Raw genomic sequence first — 18,436 nt, 5'->3', positions numbered from 1 at the left:
AGGTGAGAGTTGTTACTGGGTATAAAAAAGGGAGACCCGAACAAGCTAAGTCATTCACATGCAAGGATGGGGCGAGGTTCACCTCTTTGTGAACAACTGCGTGAGCAAATTGTTGAACAGTTTAAAAACAACATTCCTCAAAGTACAATTGCAAGGAATTTAGGGATATCATCATCTACAGTCCATAATATTGTGAAAAGGTTCAGGGAATCTGGAGAAATCACTGTGCGTAAACGGCATGGCCGTAAACCATTATTGAATGCCCGTGACCTCCGAGCCCTCAAGCGGTACTGCATTAAGAACCGACATCAATGTGTAAAGGACATCACCACATGGGCTCAGGAACACTTTGGAAAACCACTGTCAGTCAATACAGTTCGACGCTATATCCGTAAGTGTGGGTTAAAACTTTATGTTGCAAAGCGTAAGCCATTCATCAACAACATCCAGAAACGCCGCAGGGTTCTCTGGGCCCGAGCCCATCTAAAATGGACTGATACAAAGTGGAAAAGTGTTCTGTGGTCTGATGAGTCAGTTTTCCAAATTGTGTTTGGAAATTGTGGACGTCGTGTCCTCCGGTCCAAAGAAGAACAGAACCACCCAGACTGTTATGCACGCAAAGTGCAAAAGCCAGCATCTGTGATGGTATGGGGGTGCATGAGTGGCCAAGGAATGGGTAACCTGCACATCTGTGAAGGCACCATTAATGCAGAAAAGTACATTCAGGTTTTGGAACAAAGTATGTTGCCATCCAAACAGAATCTTTACCATGGGCGCCCTTGCTTCTTCCAGCAGGATAATGCCAAGCCACACACTGCACGTCTCACGACAGCGTGGCTTCGTAGTAAGAGGGTGCGGGTGCTTGACTGGCCTGCCTGCAGTCCTGACCTGTCTCCCATTGAAAATGTGTGGCGCATTATAAAGCGCAGAATAAGACAAAGGAGACCCCGGACTGTTGAACAGCTGAAGCTGTACATAAAGCAAGAATGGGAAAGGATTCCACTATCAACGATTCAACAACTAGTCTCCTCACTTCCTAAACGTTTATTGAGTGTTATTAAAAGGAAAGGTGATGTAACACAATGGTGAAGAAGCCCCTTTCCCAACTACTTTGGCACTTGTTGCAATTATAAAATTCTAAGTTTATCATTATTTGCTTATGGAAATAAAGTTTATGAGTTTGAACATGGATAATCTTGTCTTTGTGGTGTATTCATTTAAATATGGGTTAGAAAAGGTTTGCAAGTCATTCTATTCTAATTTTACTGACATTTTAAACTTTTTCCCAACTTCAATGGAATTGACTTTTGTATCTGACTGTTTTGTCGATGTTCCCATTGTAGCGCCTTATAATCCGGTGCGTCTTATGTATGTCAAATATAGGACCAAAAACTATTTTTTCGGGGTGCGCCCTATAACCCGGTGCGCCTTATAGTGCGGAAAATACGGTATTTAATAAATGAATAAATGAAGCTCTCTCTCTCCCTAGTGGGTCTTGACTATCGCACGACCTTTTTGGAAAACGATTGATTGCCGTACAGTAATACCTCTACTCACACGGTTAATTCTTCACGGATCTAAAAATTCTTGTATCTCGAGTGAATTTTCCCAAAATGTAATAACTGAAAACCAATGAATCCGTTCTTTGCCTCCCAAAAGCATCCAAGTTATCCCTAACTCGCTATAAAACATCTTTCTGGTCACTAATAATACAGTCAAATAGTAGTTAAACTTATAAATACATCGATAAGATATATAAGACAATAAAATGACTTTAAAGGTTGGGTTTACGGATCAAGTCTGTATGGCTGGAAAACACATGAATGATAACTGGGACTAGGAGCAGTAAGCCCTCTAGTGGTACTATCTGGAAATTCTCGTCACTTGAATTGTTTTTCTCGTATGACAGATGAAGATCGTATGAAGATTTTTGCTTGAAAGACATCTTGAGTAACTTGTATGAAGAGAGGCCACTGTATTTTTCTCAATTGACTGGTAAATCTAAAAAGAATGCATAAATCATCCATAAGATCACACTTGTGCTCCATTTGTCAACCTTTTTTTAATACACTGTTTTTTTACAAGACCAAGTTCTGTAAAAACTTTCATAGCATGGAATATTAGAATAAACCAGTGATGCAGGACAGGCTGCTGTCCTATTTCCTTTTGGATAATTGATGCTATCATTACTTCAGGATGCACAAATGCAGAGTATGTGTTTACATAACAATCCAAAAACTTTACTCATTGTGTTATGTTAGACGTCTTAAAGGGACAGTGTGTGTTTACCCTCTCCTGGTGGGAAAAACACATTAAAAAGAACAAAACGTATATACATATTAAGCAAAAATACATAAACTGTCGTCCAAATGTGATTTTTCTTAAAGGAACAGTGCATACTATTTGACCAAATCAAAAAATGTGCTTCTCATTTTTTGAGTCTTTTGGGTGACGCCCGTGTGATGTAAAATAAATGCTTAAATGCTTATGTCTCAACCGAAGAGTGGTGTGTGGCGGACCCCTTAACCACGAAGGTCGTAGAGGCACCATTTAGAGGACTTTTCTTTTTTTTTGTTATTTTGGCCATCAGAGTCAGTGAACATGTATGGGTGATTACTTTTCGCTTTTTTCCCCCAGAACAGCCCAAACTTTCAGTATCTGGCAATATCTACCAATAATATGTGTCAAGGCAATGTAAAAACAATACAAAAACAGACTTGGATTTTTCATGATTATAATGAAGAAGAGACAGGAACTGAAAATGAAATCATTGTAGGACAACATAAACTGGAAATATAAACTGTCATAAACATGTACAAAAAAAGTTTTTGAGTCTTGCTCTCTCAGTTGTCCATATATTGACAACTATTTTTCACCATGACCAGGTGTTTTTTGAACCTGTGTGGTAGATGGTGAAGCAATTTCTGGAGAAAGATACCCACATCATACATAAACCATCAGTACCCCAATTCATTGGCCCTTCGACAATCAAAACTAATAAATTAATGTTCAAAGGATTAAAATGTTTATTTTATTGGTTACAGATAACAAGATATTGTTTCCAAATTCCTTGCTTATCATGCCCCGTCTGTGTCAATTCTTGCCTGTGTGGTCCATTGCCGCACGTGGAATCCTGTGAGTTACGATTGAGGGAAGTTGCTGACACCTTGTAGGTGTTTTGGAGAACCGAGTAATCGCTAATTGAAGTAAACCACACTTGTCTTTCTATACTTTAATGTCTTGGTTGTAAAAATATCATACAATAATAACATTTTTTTAAGGCAAACTCCTACAACCCCCGACTGCGACATACTTTTCAAGGTACTTAGCAGTCAAACATTGAAAAATTAAGGTACCATGTATAAAAGTTTGAGAATACTGGCACACACGGTCTTCCCTATACTTTACAACATTCACAAACCCGACATATTTCAAGTGTAAATATCATTTGGACTTCTGTGTTAAGTAATGCTGAACACTTTCATGTAAAATCTTTATGAAATTTCATTCAGGGCTAAAGTACCCATCCAATATTCAATATACGTACCTCCCCATAGTGGCTATTTTCTTTCATTACAACATGACAGACATCTTTCAAATGTTTTTTTTACTTTCAGCAGGACGGCAACTAGCAACAAAAATATCTTGTTATCAGTTCCATTAACAGCAGGCATCTACATTATTTTCTTTGATTCCCATTCCTGCAAAGAGAAGTGAAAAAGACACACACAATTAGAATACATGTTCAGACTACATCATGCATGTCCACACTTTCTGTTCAGGGCCACATATCAATCAATTGTAGAATGAATAACCCATTTCGTTTTGAGGGGTTTGCCTTAATTTAAACAACACACCAAAATCTGTCAATCAATATATTGCATCTCGTCGCTAGTTTTGTCTTATTTAAAAAATAAATAAATAAAGTTCCAACAGCTTTCTGTCACGGTTGCCATGGCGCCCAATTGGTCCCAGTCGTATTGCCCCAGGTTCTGTCACGGTTGCCACGGTGCCCAATTGGCGCATGACAGATTGCTCCCTGGGAGTACTTAAACGCTGTCCTTTGAGCCGTTTTTTGTCAGAGCATCTGCAAAACTCTTGCAAGACTGCCAAGTCCTGTGAATCTCCGTTTTTTCCTGTGTTTGATTCTGTTTTATTTTCAGCCCGATCTGTTTGATTTTGAAAACTCCTTAGTTCTGATTTCAGGCTACTTCCGCGACCATCGATCCCCGGATTGAGTGTGCGCTCATTCCTCCTCTTCCCAATAAAATGTGAGTAACGTTACGTGATGGGTTCTCATTCCTGCTCCTGACCTGGTTTGTGACACTTTCTATGAGTCCCTTTCTATAAAGTGAAGTTTAACAAAGATAAATAAAAATCTTAAACCCGTCCTAAAATATCAGACCCTAAAATTATCTATCTACCCTGGTCATATCCCTCGAGAGGGGTGACCGACAGCACGACAAATACATACAAAAATAAAGAAAATAAAAAAGGAAAAAAGTAGGAAAAAAAAAACACGCACACACGCAAACAAACATTTTTGGACCATGGCCAACCCAAATGCCCAAACACCCAAACAAGTTGGTCATGCTTTCCTCCCTCCAGATGAAACGGGACACAAGAAAGCAGCCATGTCACTCGGGTCAGGGTGACACAACACACGCTTCTGTTCAACAGCAGGGCCCGACAGCTTTCACTGGTTTACCCTTGCCGCATCAAACCGGTGCCCCTATCCCTTAGAATGCGTCTGAACATCTCACTATCTCGGCTAATTCCTATCACCAACAAGAGCTCTAGCTTCCACTATATTTAGACCTCTTTCCTGCAGTGCACTCATAACACCATCCATCCACGTCAATCCTCCTCTTGGTCTCCTTCCATTTACTTCTGCTCTGTAAATCCTCTTCAACATTCGCTCCTCATCCATCCTCTCCATGTGCCCAAACTATCCGAGTACTCTCTTATCCACACGCTTGCTCAGTTCCACTAGATAGATAGATAGATAGATAATATATCATTAAAAAAACAAACAATCTGAGGAGCCTTTTGGGATCCGAAATTCACACTTCCAGCAGCATCCCTGCGCTGGAGAACAAAACAATAATAAAGCAACAAGAATACAATACACAAATACCCAATGTGACGTGTTAATACCCAATGTAGCGTGTTATATAGAGTATTTAGATAGTGCTACACAGAATACACACTGCAATAAAAATACAATAATATGCAATGTGGGGGGTGTGGTTTAATGTGGGCCTTTACTCCACCGGGTGGAGTTAAGGAGCCTCATGGCATGAGGAAGAAAAGATCTCCTCAGTCTGTCCGTGGTACAAGACTGTGACAGCAGTCTGTCGCTGAAGCTGCTCTTCTGTCTGGAGATAATGCTGTGTAGTGAATGTGATGAATTGTCCATGATTGACCGCAGCTTTTCCAGTGCCCGTCACTCAGCTACTGTTGTCAGGCTGTCCAGCTCTGTGCCCACAACAGAGGTCGCTTTCCTCACCAGTTTATTGAGATGAGAGGCATCCTTCTTCTTGACGCTGCCTCCCCAACACACTGCCGCATAGAAGAGGGTGCTTGCCACAACAGTCTCATAGAATATTTTCAGGAGCTTTTTGCAGATGTTGAAGGACGCCAGCCTTCTGAAGAAGTAAAGTCGGCTTTGACCTTTCCTACATAGAGCTACTGTGTTGGCAGTCCAGTCCAGTTTATTGTCCAGCTGCACACCAAGGTATTTGTAGGTCTGGACAAATTCTACACATTCTCCTTTGATGGTTACAGGAACTGGGTGAGTTCTAGTTCTCCTGAAGTCCACCACCATCTCTCTGGTCTTGGTGGTGTTCAGGTGCGGGTGATTTGCATCGCTCTATTGGACAACTTCCTGTAGTCCTCCTCCTGCCCACTTCTAAAACATCCCATGATAACAGTGTCATCAGCAAACTTCTGCACGTGGCAGGACTCGGAGTTGTACTGAAAGTCCCACGTATACAGGGTGAATAGGAACGGAGAGAGCACGGTCCCCTGCGGAGATCCTGTGCTGCTAACCACAGTGTCTGATGTACAGCCCCACTGTTTCACATACTGGGGTCTGCCTTTCAGGTAGTCCATAATCCATTCTACAAGGTGTGAGCTAACTCCCATCTCTGTCAGTTTCCTACTAAGTAGCAGAGGCTGTATGGTATTGAAGGCACCGGAGAAGTCCAAAAATGTAATCCTCACAGCCCCCTTAGCCCCATCCAGGTGAGAGAGGGATCGGTGTAGCATCCTCCACTCCCACCTTCTCCTGGTCAGCAAATTGCAGAGGGTCGATGGCGTGGCAGACCTGTAGCCTCAGGTGGTGCAGCAGCAACCACTTCATGGTTTTCATCACATGTGATGTCAGTGCGACCGGCCTGAAGTCGTTGAGTTCCTCAGGTCTTGATTTCTTTGGGACTGGGATGATGCAGGATGTTTTCCACAGCTGAGGGACCCTCCCCTGTTCCAGGCTCTGGTTGAAGATGCGCTGTAGAGGGTCTCCCAGCTCCAACGCACAGGCCTTTAGCAGTCGGGGGGATACTCCATCTGGACCAGCTGCCTTGCTGGTTCGCAGCCTCCTTAGCTCTCCACACACTTGGGCTGCAGTTATCTTGAAAGGGAGGATGTCCTCCTCCATGCTGGTGTCCAGAGGGGGAGGGACAGCTGCAGTACTCTGGGGTGAGGACGAATTGGGGTGGTCCAACCTGTTGAAAGAGTTGTTTAACTGGTTGACTCTCCCCACATCTACGTCCACACCCTGCTTGGTGCTGCAGCCGGTAATGGTTGTCATCCTTTTCCAAACCTCCTTCATGCTGTTGTTCTGCAGCTTTTTCTCCAACTTCCTTCTGTACTGCTCCTTCGCTTCCCGGAGCTGGACTCTGAGCTCCCTCTGTACTCGTTTTAGCTCCTGCTGATAACCATCTTTAAAGGCCCTCTTCTTTTGGTTCAGAAGGCACTTGATGTCGCTCGTGATCCAGGGCTTGTTGGCATAGCAGCGTACAGTTTTTACAGGAACAATGTTGTCCATACAGAAGTTAATGTAGTCAGTAGTGCAGTTTGCCACCTCCTCAATGTCCCCACTGCTGGACCCTAGCAGGACATGCCAGTCTGTACGTCCAAAGCAGTCTCTCAGAGCCTGCTCTGCCTCAGTAGCCCATTTCCTGAATGAGCGTGTGGTTGTTGGTAGCCTCCTCACTTTTGGTTTGTAATGAAGTTTAAGCAGAATGAGGTTGTGGTCTCCTTTCCCAAGGGCAGGCAGTGGCGTAGCACTGTATGCGTCCTAAATGTTTGCATACAGTGGGTCAATAGTCCTATTTCTCCTGGTTTTGCAGTCCACATACTGGACGAAAGAGGGCAGTGTTGTCTCAAGAGTCACGTGATTGAAGTCCCCAGAGATTAACATGGCGGCCTCAGGGTGTTGTGTTTGTAGCTTGGCCACAGCGGAGTGGATGACATCACACGCTTCTTCCGCATCAGCGCGCGGTGGGATGTAAACAATAACAGCAATGGCGTGTCCAAACTCTCTGGGCAAGTAATAGGGACGCAAACTTACGGCCAAAAGTTCGACATCACTGCAGCAGATAGAAATCTTTGTGATACATGCCTGGGGTTACACCACCTAGTGTTCACGTAGATAGCGAGTCCGCCTCCTCTGCGCATCCCGCAGGCTTTTGTGTCTCTGTCTGCTTTAACAGCGCAGAAACCGGTTAGCTCGACGTTAGCGTCCGGGATGCTAGACGTTAGCCACGTTTCCGTAAAGCAAAGCAAACTGCACTTCTTGTATGCTTTGATGTCTTTCACAAGCACAGCCAGTTTGTCGATCTTATTTGGTAGGGAGTTCACATTCCCCATGATTATGGATGGTACCGAGGGCTTATATCGGCACTTCACCGCTAGCCGCTTAGCCTTTACCTTAGCACCGGCTCTGCACCCCAATAGGGCTGCCTCACCTCATCAGGTAAAAGGGGAACCACGTTAGCCTAAGAATTTTTCAGGGAAAGGAGTTGATTCCTCGAATAAACAAATTTTTGTGCGTTAAAAGCCATATCCATAGGATAGAAAGTAATCCAAAGTGTAGTTGTGAAACGGGACACAAACACTGAAGATATAAGCAACAACAAAACAATAAATAAAAAAAAATAGCAAAAATAACACGGGAGCTGCTGGAGTGGCTGCCATTCGCGACGGCGCCAGGCTACTCCACCCTAAAATAAACAGCCCTCAAATTCTCTCCTCTTTGGTCTACTGATTACCCGTTTTTGAACGGCCTGCAAAAAATAAAAAAATAAAAAATAGGGCGACACGTCTTTTTGAAATGGACACGACAGTATGAAAAATAATGAATGGGCTTACATGATCTTTTCCCCTCATTTACAGCAGAAAAAGACAGTAAAGGCAATCAACATTTTATTTCTCTTAATGGCCCTTTTGTCAAAATTGCAACTAAACCCTGCTGTAAGTGAATGTACAGTGGGAGTTACCTTTGCTTTCTGCATGACGGATCCTGAAGATGAAGCGTACACAGAGGGAGGTCTCTTGCGCATCTCAGAGGCGCAGTTGACGGGTAAGCCATCACTGTAGATATTATGCGACTTCTTTCTGGACCCCTGCTGAAAAAGAATGTGTTGTACAAATTGGAGCTGAAAGCAAGGTAAGGCGAGTAAAGACTATGTCAGGTACCTTGACATGAGGCACATTTTCAATGGGTGCGCCAAGGGTGCCACCTGCCAGGCTTTTTTTGAGGTTTTCTTTGACGTGGGACAGTCGCAGTTCCAGGTCCACTCGTACAACTTCTTTAGTCCGACATGCTTCTTCCAGCTGGGCTATGCGCTGATTCAGCAGGAGACTTCTCTTTTCTTTTCATGCATACACAAACACACGCTTGAGTTTAAGGAAACCATGCCGATGCCCAGTTAGCTAGTATAGCTCGCTACAATTAGTACACCTTTTATGGTCATACTCAACCACTTTTTGAACGTTTTCAAGGCGAATTTTTAAAAAAAGTCCCAGTACCTTTGAAGGAAAAAATCCAGCGCCGATCAAAAGAACACTTTTTGTTGTCTTTGGTGACTTAAATAAAGTTGCATTCTTGCTGCGAGCACATACATTTGTGTTATTTTGAGCTGTTCCCATGATGTACGATCTTTTTGTGTCAAGAGGGCGGTATAAACTGACACGAATTCTGCCATTCTACTTCGACGATACACGTGCAGCTTGGCTACGTCACACTTGTTAACAAACACGGATAGTGCTGTATAGGTGTTGGGTATGAATTGAGTTTAAAACGGAGGGGGGAAAAAGAAGAAATGTATATATAAAAACAGAAAAATGAGCCAAATTTAGACTCATTTTAATGACATTGATTGCTCCAAATTAGAATGCATTCAAGCTTTTATTCATAAAGATCGTGGAATTTTTGCTTTTTGTTTGACTTATTTTAATTTATATATTTTTCATGTTTTAAACAGGATCTGTGTCTAATTTGCTTAAAATAGAAAATTGTAAATGGTTATTTATTTTTTCAAACCATTATTTTTATAGAACTGAAGAAATATAATTTGTATTTTATTGTTTTGTATTTTCAGAGATTGGGTGTTGTTCGACTTTAAATCTGTTCAGTGTGTAAAATGCTAAAATTGTTTTGTATTTTAAAAAAAAATGTAGATCTGTGAATATTTTTAATTTACATTTCATGTGTTTTGCAGGGATACCCTGCAAATCATATGAAATTACTAATTACTAAATAATTTGGTGCATAATGTTTTATTATTATCTATAATATATCATACTCAAGCACTGGAAGTAAAGCGACTGAGTGGAAGAAGGAGGAGATCGGAAGAATGATGACTAAAAGGAAGGTTGATGTGTTAGCCTTGAGTGAAACAAAGATGAAAGGAAATGGTGAATTACAGTTGGAGGTATGTATGGTAGAAGGTCTGGAGTTACGGGTGGACATGCTAGAGAAGGAGTGGCTGTGCTTGTGAGTGAGAAAGCAAAGGAAAAACTGGTGGAGTGGAAAGAGATATCTTCTAGATTGATGTGGGTGAGGTTGAAGTTGGGTGTAGAAGTATGGATGTTTATAAGTGCATATGGACCTGGTTCAGAAAGAAGCGCTGAGGAGAGAGAGGAGTTCTGGAAGGACTTGTCCGAATGTGTGGCAAGTGCAAAAGAAGGGTGGAAAGTGGTAATATTAGGTGACCTAAATGCTAGAGTGGGTGATGAAATGGTTAAAAATGTGATTGGTAGATATGGAGTACCAGGAAGAAATGAGAGTGGGAAGAAATTGATTGAGTTATGTGTGGAAAATGAGTTGGTGATTGGAAATACATTGTTTAAAAAGAGGGACGTGAATAAGTATATCTTTGTCAGAGTGGATAGTGGCAAGATGGTGGACAGAGCACTGATGGATTATGTAGTGGTTAAGAAAGGGATGTTAGGTAGATTGTTATGTTTGCAGAGGTGAAATGAGTGGTATGTCTGATCATTTTTATGTGGAAGGAAAACTGAGAACAGATGGATCGTGAAGGGCTAGTTATAAGAAGAGTGTGAGGGAAGAGGTAAAAATGTCAGTTGAATAAGGCAGAAAAGAAAAGAGAGTTTAAAGAGAGGACAAGAGAAGAGTATGAATGGATTAGTAGAAGAGAAATGGAGAGTGTGGAAATTGAATGGACGTGGTTTAAAGAGGCAGTGTTGAGGAGTGCAAAAGAAGTGTGTGAAATGAGAAAAGTTGGTTGAGGTGTTAGGAAAGGAAGTGAATAGTGGAATGATGAGGTATCAGAGGCTGTGACCGAAAAGAGACGTGCCTTTGAGGAGTGGCTGCAAGATAAGAGTGGTGATTCGTATAAAACATATAAAGTGAAGAAAAGGTTGGTAAAAGCGGCTGTGGAAGCAGCCAAAAGGAAAGCAATGAATGGTGTCGAAAGATAGGAGTGAACTTTGAGGAAAGGAAAATAAAGTGTTCTGGAAAGAAGTGAAAAGAGCAAGAAACAGTAAGTCTGGAAAGGAAGAGAAAGTGAAAGATAAGGATGGTAGATTGCCGGTTAGTGGTAGTGCAGTCAGGACGAGATGGGCAGAGTATTTTGAGGAGTTGCTAAATGTGGAGGATGGGAGAGAAGTGAGAGTCGAGGCGATCGATGGTATGGTATGTTGGGTGATATAAAATGTGAAGCCTGTGGAAACATGGGAGGTGCAAGAGGCAGTGAAAAAAATGAAAGGGGGGAAGGAACCTGGGTTGGATGGTTGTACTGCTGAATGCCTGAAAAAAGGTGGCAAAGCTATGATTGACTGGTTAGTACGCTTGTTGAATGTATGCTTTTTAAGTGGTGTGGTTCCTGTTGACTGGTGTAGTGCATGTGTGGTGCCATTGTATAAATGTAAAGGTGATAAGTATGAATGTAGCAATTCGAGAGTGATCAGTTTGTTGTCTGTAAGCTGTATGGAAGAGTCTTGATTAAGAGAGTGAGAGAAAGAACGAATGAGGGAGTGATGGAGGAGCAAAGTGGTTTCAGGAAAGGAAGAGGATGTGTGGATCAGGTGTTTGCAGTACGACAGGTGTGTGAGAATTATTTTGCAAAAGGTAAGGATGTTTATTTGGCTTTCATGGACTTGGAAAAGGCGTTTGACAGAGTTGATAGAGAATTGTTGTGGCAAGTGACGGTGATGTATGGAGTGGGTGAAAAGTTGTTGGAAGCATTGAAGAGTTTTTATATGAACAGCAGAGCATGTGTAGGAGTGGGGGGTGAGACAAGTGAGTGGTTCCCTGTGTTGACTGGTAAAAGACAGGGGTGTGTGATGTAACCATGGCTGTTTAATGTGTACATGGATGGTGTGGTGAGAGAGGTGAATGCAAGAGTATTTGGCAGAGGTGTAGAGATGATGGACAACAGTGGAACAGTGTGGCAGGTAAGTCAGTTGTTGTTTACAGATGACACAGCGCTTCTGGCTGATTCTGAGGAAACATTGAGAAGGTTGGTAACGGAGTTTGAAAGAGTACGTGATAGGCGTAAGTTATGTGTCAATATTGGGAAGAGTAAGGTGATGAAGTGTTCACGTGATGGAGTGGGCATGACGTTAGAAATCAGGTTACATGGACAGGTGCTGGAAGAAGTTGAAAGCTTTAGGTACTTGGGTTGTGATGTGGCTGCAGTTGGTGGAATGGAGTGCGAGGTATTATAATAATAATAATAATAATGCATTTTATTTAAAAGCGCCTTTCAGGCCACCCAAGGACACTGTACAATTTAAAAAAGTTGTAAACGAAATAATAAATAAAAACAAGACATAAAATCATAAAAACATAAGAAATGGAGAGGCTATGTGTTGTAGGCAGTCCTGAACAGGTGAGTTTTTAGACGGGACTTAAAAGTGGAGAGAGGTGTGCAGTTTTGGAGGTCCGGAGGTAGATTGTTCCAAAGCTTGGGAGCAGCGCGACTGAAGGCTCTGGCTCCCATGGTGCTCAGGTGGGCAGGGGGCACTGACAGTCGGAGGGAGGACGAGGATCTGAGGGAGCGAGTGGGGACGTGCACCTGGAGAAGGTCGGACAGGTAAGGAGGAGCCAGGTTGTGAATGGCCATATATGTATATAAGATGAGTTTGTAGCTGATGCGATGCTGAACAGGAAGCCAGTGTAGCTGTTGGAGAACGGGGGTGATGTGCTGCTGGGAAGATGTTTTTGTGATGATGCGAGCGGAGGCGTTTTGAACCAGCTGAATTTTATGGAGGGACTTTTGAGGAAGGCCGAAGAGGAGAGCATTGCAGTAGTCAAGGCGGGATGTTACAAGACTGTATTGCACAGAGTGAATCTAGGAAGCAAGGTTTTGGGTGCTCTGAGGAGAGTGATGAACAACAAGAGTATGAGTATGGATGTTAAGAGGGGACTGAGAGTGTGATTGTGCAGACTGTGTTGTATGGTGCAGAGACTGAACGCAGATTTAAGAAGGAAATTAAATGTTTTTGAGATGAAGTGTTTGAGGGCTATGTTTGGAGTGACAAAATTGGATAGATTGAGAAATGAAATTGTGAGAGACAGAACTGGAGTAGTCGTGCAACTGAGCAAGCGTGTTGATAAGAGAGTACTCGGTTGGTTTGAACACATGGAGAGGATGGATGAGGACCGAATGTTGAAGAGGATCTACAGAGCAGAAGTCAATGGAAGGAGACTAAGAGGAAGGCCGCGATTGACGTGGATGGATGGTGTTATGAGTGCACTGCAGGAAAGAGGTCTAAATATAATGGAAGCTAGAGCTCTTGTTGGTGATAGAAAGGAGTGGAGAGGTGTTGTGAAAGGATGGTGGGATTGTGGACGCGTTCTTAAGGATGGGCTGGGCACCCGTATAATGCGGCAGGTGTAAACCAGTGAAAGCTGTCGGGCCCTGCTGTTGAACAAAAGAGAGTGTTGTGTCACCCTGACCCGAGTGACATGGCCGCTTTCTGGTGTCCCATTTCATCTGGAGGGACAAAAGCATGACCAACTTAGGTGCCGAGGTGCTTGTTTTATTTGTTTGGGTGTTTGGGCAGTTGGGTTGGCCATGGTCCAAACATTTTTGTGTGTGGGTTTTTTTGCTGTTTTTTTTCCCTTTTATTTTCTTTGTTATTGTTTGTGTTTGTCTTGCTGTTGGTCACCCCTCTTGTGGGATATGACCTAGGTAGGTAGGTAGGTAGGTAGGTAGGTTGATAATATATCATTAAAAAAACAAACAATCTGAGGAGCCTTTTGGGATCCGAAAGAGCGAGCTCTTCTCAGTGAGCCGAAACCAAAAGAGACGATTTTCTAAAATATAGCTGTCCTCTTGAGTACGACCAGTAGTGGGCAGCGACGCTTCACATGACAACAAAATAATAACAAGCCACCAGAGCAGGCATATCAGTGTTAGTTTTTTATTCTTTGCGTGGTCTTAGAGTCAGACAGCCAAGAAACATCGCAAGTGCAACAATTTCAACCTTTTTAAGCACCTCACACAAAATTCAAGCATTTTCTCTATTCTGACTTGAAACATTTCGGATATCGGTGATAAATGCTGCACTGCAGGTGAAACTGTTCTCACTCGTAAAATAATCTTCAGATCAATGGGTCAGACTCAGCCGCCTCATTCGACACGCAGGATTTTGCCACTTCGAGCAAAGCTGAGGAACTGTAATCATACTAGCTAGCGCCATAACAGAATGATCTCCCCCACCCCCTTTTTAAACTTTCTCAGAACTTCTTACCAGAAGCTGTTTGCAGCTGTTCCTTCAGTTCCCTCTTTTCCTGTCGGAGCGTTGCAAGCGTATTTCGAATGCCATCCTTTTCTTTTTCCAGCTCATCTTTTTCTTTTAGGTAGCGTTTGGCATCCTCTTCTGCTCGTGTTTTCCCATATTTTCCGTACTGGTTGGAGTCTGAAGAGAAGTAGGGTTAGAAGTCAGGAAAATAAGTCACATCCGATCTCATTGATAAGCTTGTGGTATAAAGTTTCGACACCAGTATTACAAAAGAATGCGCTTCTGAATGCAATTACTGTCCTTGCTCACGAGTACTATAAAGCTTTATAAATAAAAGGATCATGACTTTACTGGTATTACTACTACTTTGAGGGTTCATACACATTTTTCAAGGCAAAGTTCAGGTACAGACTAAGAGCTTTCCAAGCCAATTTCTCCAGTACATTAAACAATTGGTTGTGAATCATGTATTTTGCAGTCACAAATATATCTGCAATTTACACAGAGGTGGGTAGAGTAGCAAACCATTCGACTCAAGTAAAAGCAGATACTTATGAACAATATGACTCGAATTAAAATGTTGTCTTCCAAATAATTACTTATATATGTATGTATATGTAACAGTATATTAGAATTTCAACACAACTAACATGACAAAATGAACCTAATTTAGCAGAGTAAGAGTGCAGTTTCTTCTTCACAAATATACTCAAGTAAAATAAAAAATTGTAGTGACTTAAAAATACTCCTGGAAGTACAATATGTCCCAAAACTTACCAAGTAAATGTAACTTATTACTACGCACCTCTGGATTTACATTCGCAATTTCTAATCTTGCGTGTGCATTTATCAAGACATACACTTTTTAGATGTTGAGTAAATCGCAAATATATTAGTTTTATAGACTAATCTCTCCACATACATATGTGTTGGGTAAAACTGACAGTATTATGCAAGTAACATTTTCAGTTGCAAAACGTTCTAAATGTCCATAATAAATACGTATTCCTTGCACCAATACACATTTCACAGTATATAAAACCAATTAGTCCATGTTTTGCCAACATTATTCATATAATACAGTAATATGGTGTCATCAATCTGTGGGTTAACTGCACTACTTTTTAAATGAAGTAACTAGTAACTTACAGTAAACCATCCAATACTGATAGATGAGGCGTTACAGCGGATCTAATGCGCCTAATAAATCTCATGTCAGCTTCGCCTCACTCTTTCTTTGAAGTATCGTAACATCTACGCACAGGCCTGACAAAAAAGGGGCAGGCCAATATCATTTGGCTTCACCCAAGATTCAAGGGAGTGGCATGATAAAAGCAGATATGCTTGGAGGAAACTCTGAATCCAATTCAAGCTGATGTTTTATTTTATTACAAACAGAAGAATAATATGCACATGGGGGCGTCCTTTGAGAGTCCAGTGTTTAGCATGATTCAGCATCTGTGTAACTTCTTTCAGGCAAAGATCTGTCAGGCGAATAAGAAAATCTCGTGGGACGTATTCCATGAAAGCTTGGAAATATTTTTGTTTGCGTTTTTAAAAAATGACATGTTAAAACTACAGTTGGTGGCTCCTTAGTTAGTAATATGTAACACATGAGCACATACAAAATAAAACCATTGCATTTGTGGAGTATGTTTATCATTAGAATTTGTTTACACATTGCAAAATGGACTAAGGAAAGTAAATCGATCACACAGGTAAAAAATGTTAGTAGAAGAGCTCAGAAAACCAACAAGGAATTAAAAAAAAATTCCCGCCTGGTTAATATTAAAGCGAACTAGTAAACAACAGACAAATCAGCACACCTTTCTGCATTTGACTTAAGCGAAATCAAAAAACATATCCTTTAAAACACATTACAGTTTTGGTCATGTGACATTTGCAAGCTAAACTATTATTTTCTGTTGCCTGAGCCTTGTGCAAAATGTATTGTTTACATTAATAGGGACATATAAAAAATCTTACAAATAATGGGAGTCAAATTCCACTTTAAAGGGTATTATCCCTACATTACCCCGATTTTAGCTGACCTGCATGGCTCCCTGTTAGCTTAAGATATGATTTTAAGGTTCTGTTGGTAGTATACAAAATCATGCATGGACTTGCTCCCTCGTATCTTTCAAATTTAATTTCCCCCTATGTCCCGGTCTGGAGCCTGCACTCTGAAAATGCAGGTCTACTAGTGATCTCAAGAGCCAAGAAGAGATCCGCAGGTTCTAGAGTGTTCTCCGTTAGGGCCCTGATGCTGTGGAATGCTCTTTCCCCTGAGATTCAATCTGCAACCTCAGAGGAAATGTTTAAATCTAAGCTTAAAACACACTACTATTCTATAGCATATAAATAACCTATATTTTATGTTGACAATATCAGTGTATTATTTGCCCTCATATAGGTTTTAGATCAGGGGATGGTGTCATGATAGTCAGTAGTTTGCAATAGTCTTTAATCTGTGAAGCCCTTTGAGATTTTGTGATTAAGGGCTATACAAATAAACATGACTTGACTTTACTTAAACTCATATTCTACAAAGGAAAAAGTGCTGTGTTTGGACAAATAGCTGCATGTTTGACATATTACTGTGAGGGAAGTCTTTTGGGTGGTTAGCACAAAGCCCAACGGTGCGTAGGTTCAGGGTTCAAGTCCAGCTCCTGCAGCCTCCCTGTGTGGAGTTTGCATGTTTTTCCTGTGCCTGTGTGGGTTTGTTACTTTACAAAAGTAGCTCTTTAATGTATGCATCCTTTCCAATAAAAAAATAGAGCAAATAAAACAACTGCAAGTGCCGGTGCATTTTCAGTGCTAAACGCAATGGTTAGTTATGTATTTTCCACAAACATCCATGTTTTATAATATTTACTTTTAAGCAGTGGTCTTAATCTTGCGGGCCGCAGTCCAACTGCGGCCTGTACATGATAGTTTGAATCTCTTGCCTTAATTTGGAAGTTTAAAGGGACAGTGTGTATTTTTTGACCACTAGATGTCACTGTATTGGATTGTGCAACCAAAAACTAGTGTTTAAAAGCGCAGAGAAGAGGACCACTATGGATACACAAAGTGACCAAAAGGCTTCATTTTGCTGATCAATTTTTTTGCAATTTTTGGTTGTTTTTTTGGTACTTCATAGCAGAAAGACGGCAGACAATTAGGTCAGCTATCTCTAGGTGAGGCTCTGTTACATCAAATGAATGCAAATTTTTCCAACTACAAAAGTATTTTAGAATATGCATGTTCGTGAGATGGATCATGTATTTTTGCTTATTATTTAAATCAATATTTTTTTTAATAAATTACGTTTCTTTGAACACATGGAGGCGCTAAAAGATACACACTGTCTCTTCAATCTGAGTGAATTATGGATTCATTTACTACCAATTAATTGATTTATTGGCATATTCATTCTTGTTGTTTTTTCGTTTTTGGATTTAATGTTGTTTAAAAAGATATTTGAAAACAATGGAATTTTTCTGAGCTTTACTTGAGAAATACATGATTTGGGCCAAAGTTACCCAGACCCTTGCTACTACAGCCCCCAAGTAAGTTTGAGACCACTGCTTTTAAACAATAGTTTGTCATTTAAAAACTGTGTTCTGCATGCTTAGGGCCCGGTCACACAGCCGTTTGCGGCTGAATCACGGCCAGAAATTTCTGCCTGTGAGGCGGACGCTATTGGACGCTTTGAGATCGCCATTCAGACGAGATACAGCAGTGCTTAACACGCGGTAGGAGTAGGAGTTGGGATTGGGGCACACCACCGGCTCGGGAGCTTTTATACCCGAGACACGAGAAAATGACGCGGAATTGACGCGATGAGGAAGCGGAACAGTCGCCGGCGTCTGTTTTGCGGGCATACCACCGATGAACAGCGGGTTGGCTAATTTTGCGCATTTTCCATCGCGGGCAACCACAAGCAAAAAAAAAACGCAAAATTTTAGCCGTGATTCAACCGCAAACGGCTGTGTGACCGGCCCCTTAGTAAACATTGTTAGTTCAATAGGAAACGTTGGTCAAAAGCACTTACTTGAACCTGTCTGCTTGAGCGAGTTTAACGGTTTAGTTTTGTCTGAGTCGCTGCTGGACAAACTGGATCGCCGCTTCCCTTGATGTCCACACTGTTGACAGGGAGGGGTGCAAACAAACATTTCAAATACTTTGCCTTGCCGTAAAGCTGCATTTAGATTGATTTCTTCACATGAGTACGGGA

The 18,436-nt window shown here is 41.6% G+C and overlaps 1 protein-coding gene across 5 annotated transcripts in view; it reads right to left on the bottom strand.

The window, feature by feature from the left end:
• Positions 1-3,217: 3,217 nt before the first annotated feature.
• Positions 3,218-18,436, bottom strand: part of afap1l1a (actin filament associated protein 1 like 1a) — a 70,315-nt gene continuing 55,096 nt past the window's right edge. For 4 of the 5 annotated variants that reach the window (XM_088344317.1, XM_088344318.1, XM_088344314.1 and 1 more), the window contains exons 15-19: positions 18,254-18,344; positions 14,227-14,394; positions 8,701-8,876; positions 8,502-8,630; positions 3,218-3,701 (exon numbers count right to left, since the gene is read on the bottom strand). In XM_088344317.1, coding sequence (XP_088200443.1) covers positions 3,675-3,701; positions 8,502-8,630; positions 8,701-8,876; positions 14,227-14,394; positions 18,254-18,344 — 591 coding nt within the window. In that variant the 3' untranslated portion in view covers positions 3,218-3,674. The remainder of the gene's footprint in view (positions 3,702-8,501; positions 8,631-8,700; positions 8,877-14,226; positions 14,395-18,253; positions 18,345-18,436) is intronic. The other variant, XM_088344316.1, reaches the window with a different exon arrangement.

The sequence above is a fragment of the Urocampus carinirostris genome, chromosome 9, assembly GCF_059441175.1.
Source record: "Urocampus carinirostris isolate Australia breed hairy pipefish chromosome 9, RoL_Ucar_1.0, whole genome shotgun sequence".
In the NCBI taxonomy this organism is placed as follows: Eukaryota; Metazoa; Chordata; class Actinopteri; order Syngnathiformes; family Syngnathidae; genus Urocampus; species Urocampus carinirostris.
Note: the sequence above shows the minus strand (reverse complement) of the source record. Positions and strands in the feature narration are given on the sequence as shown.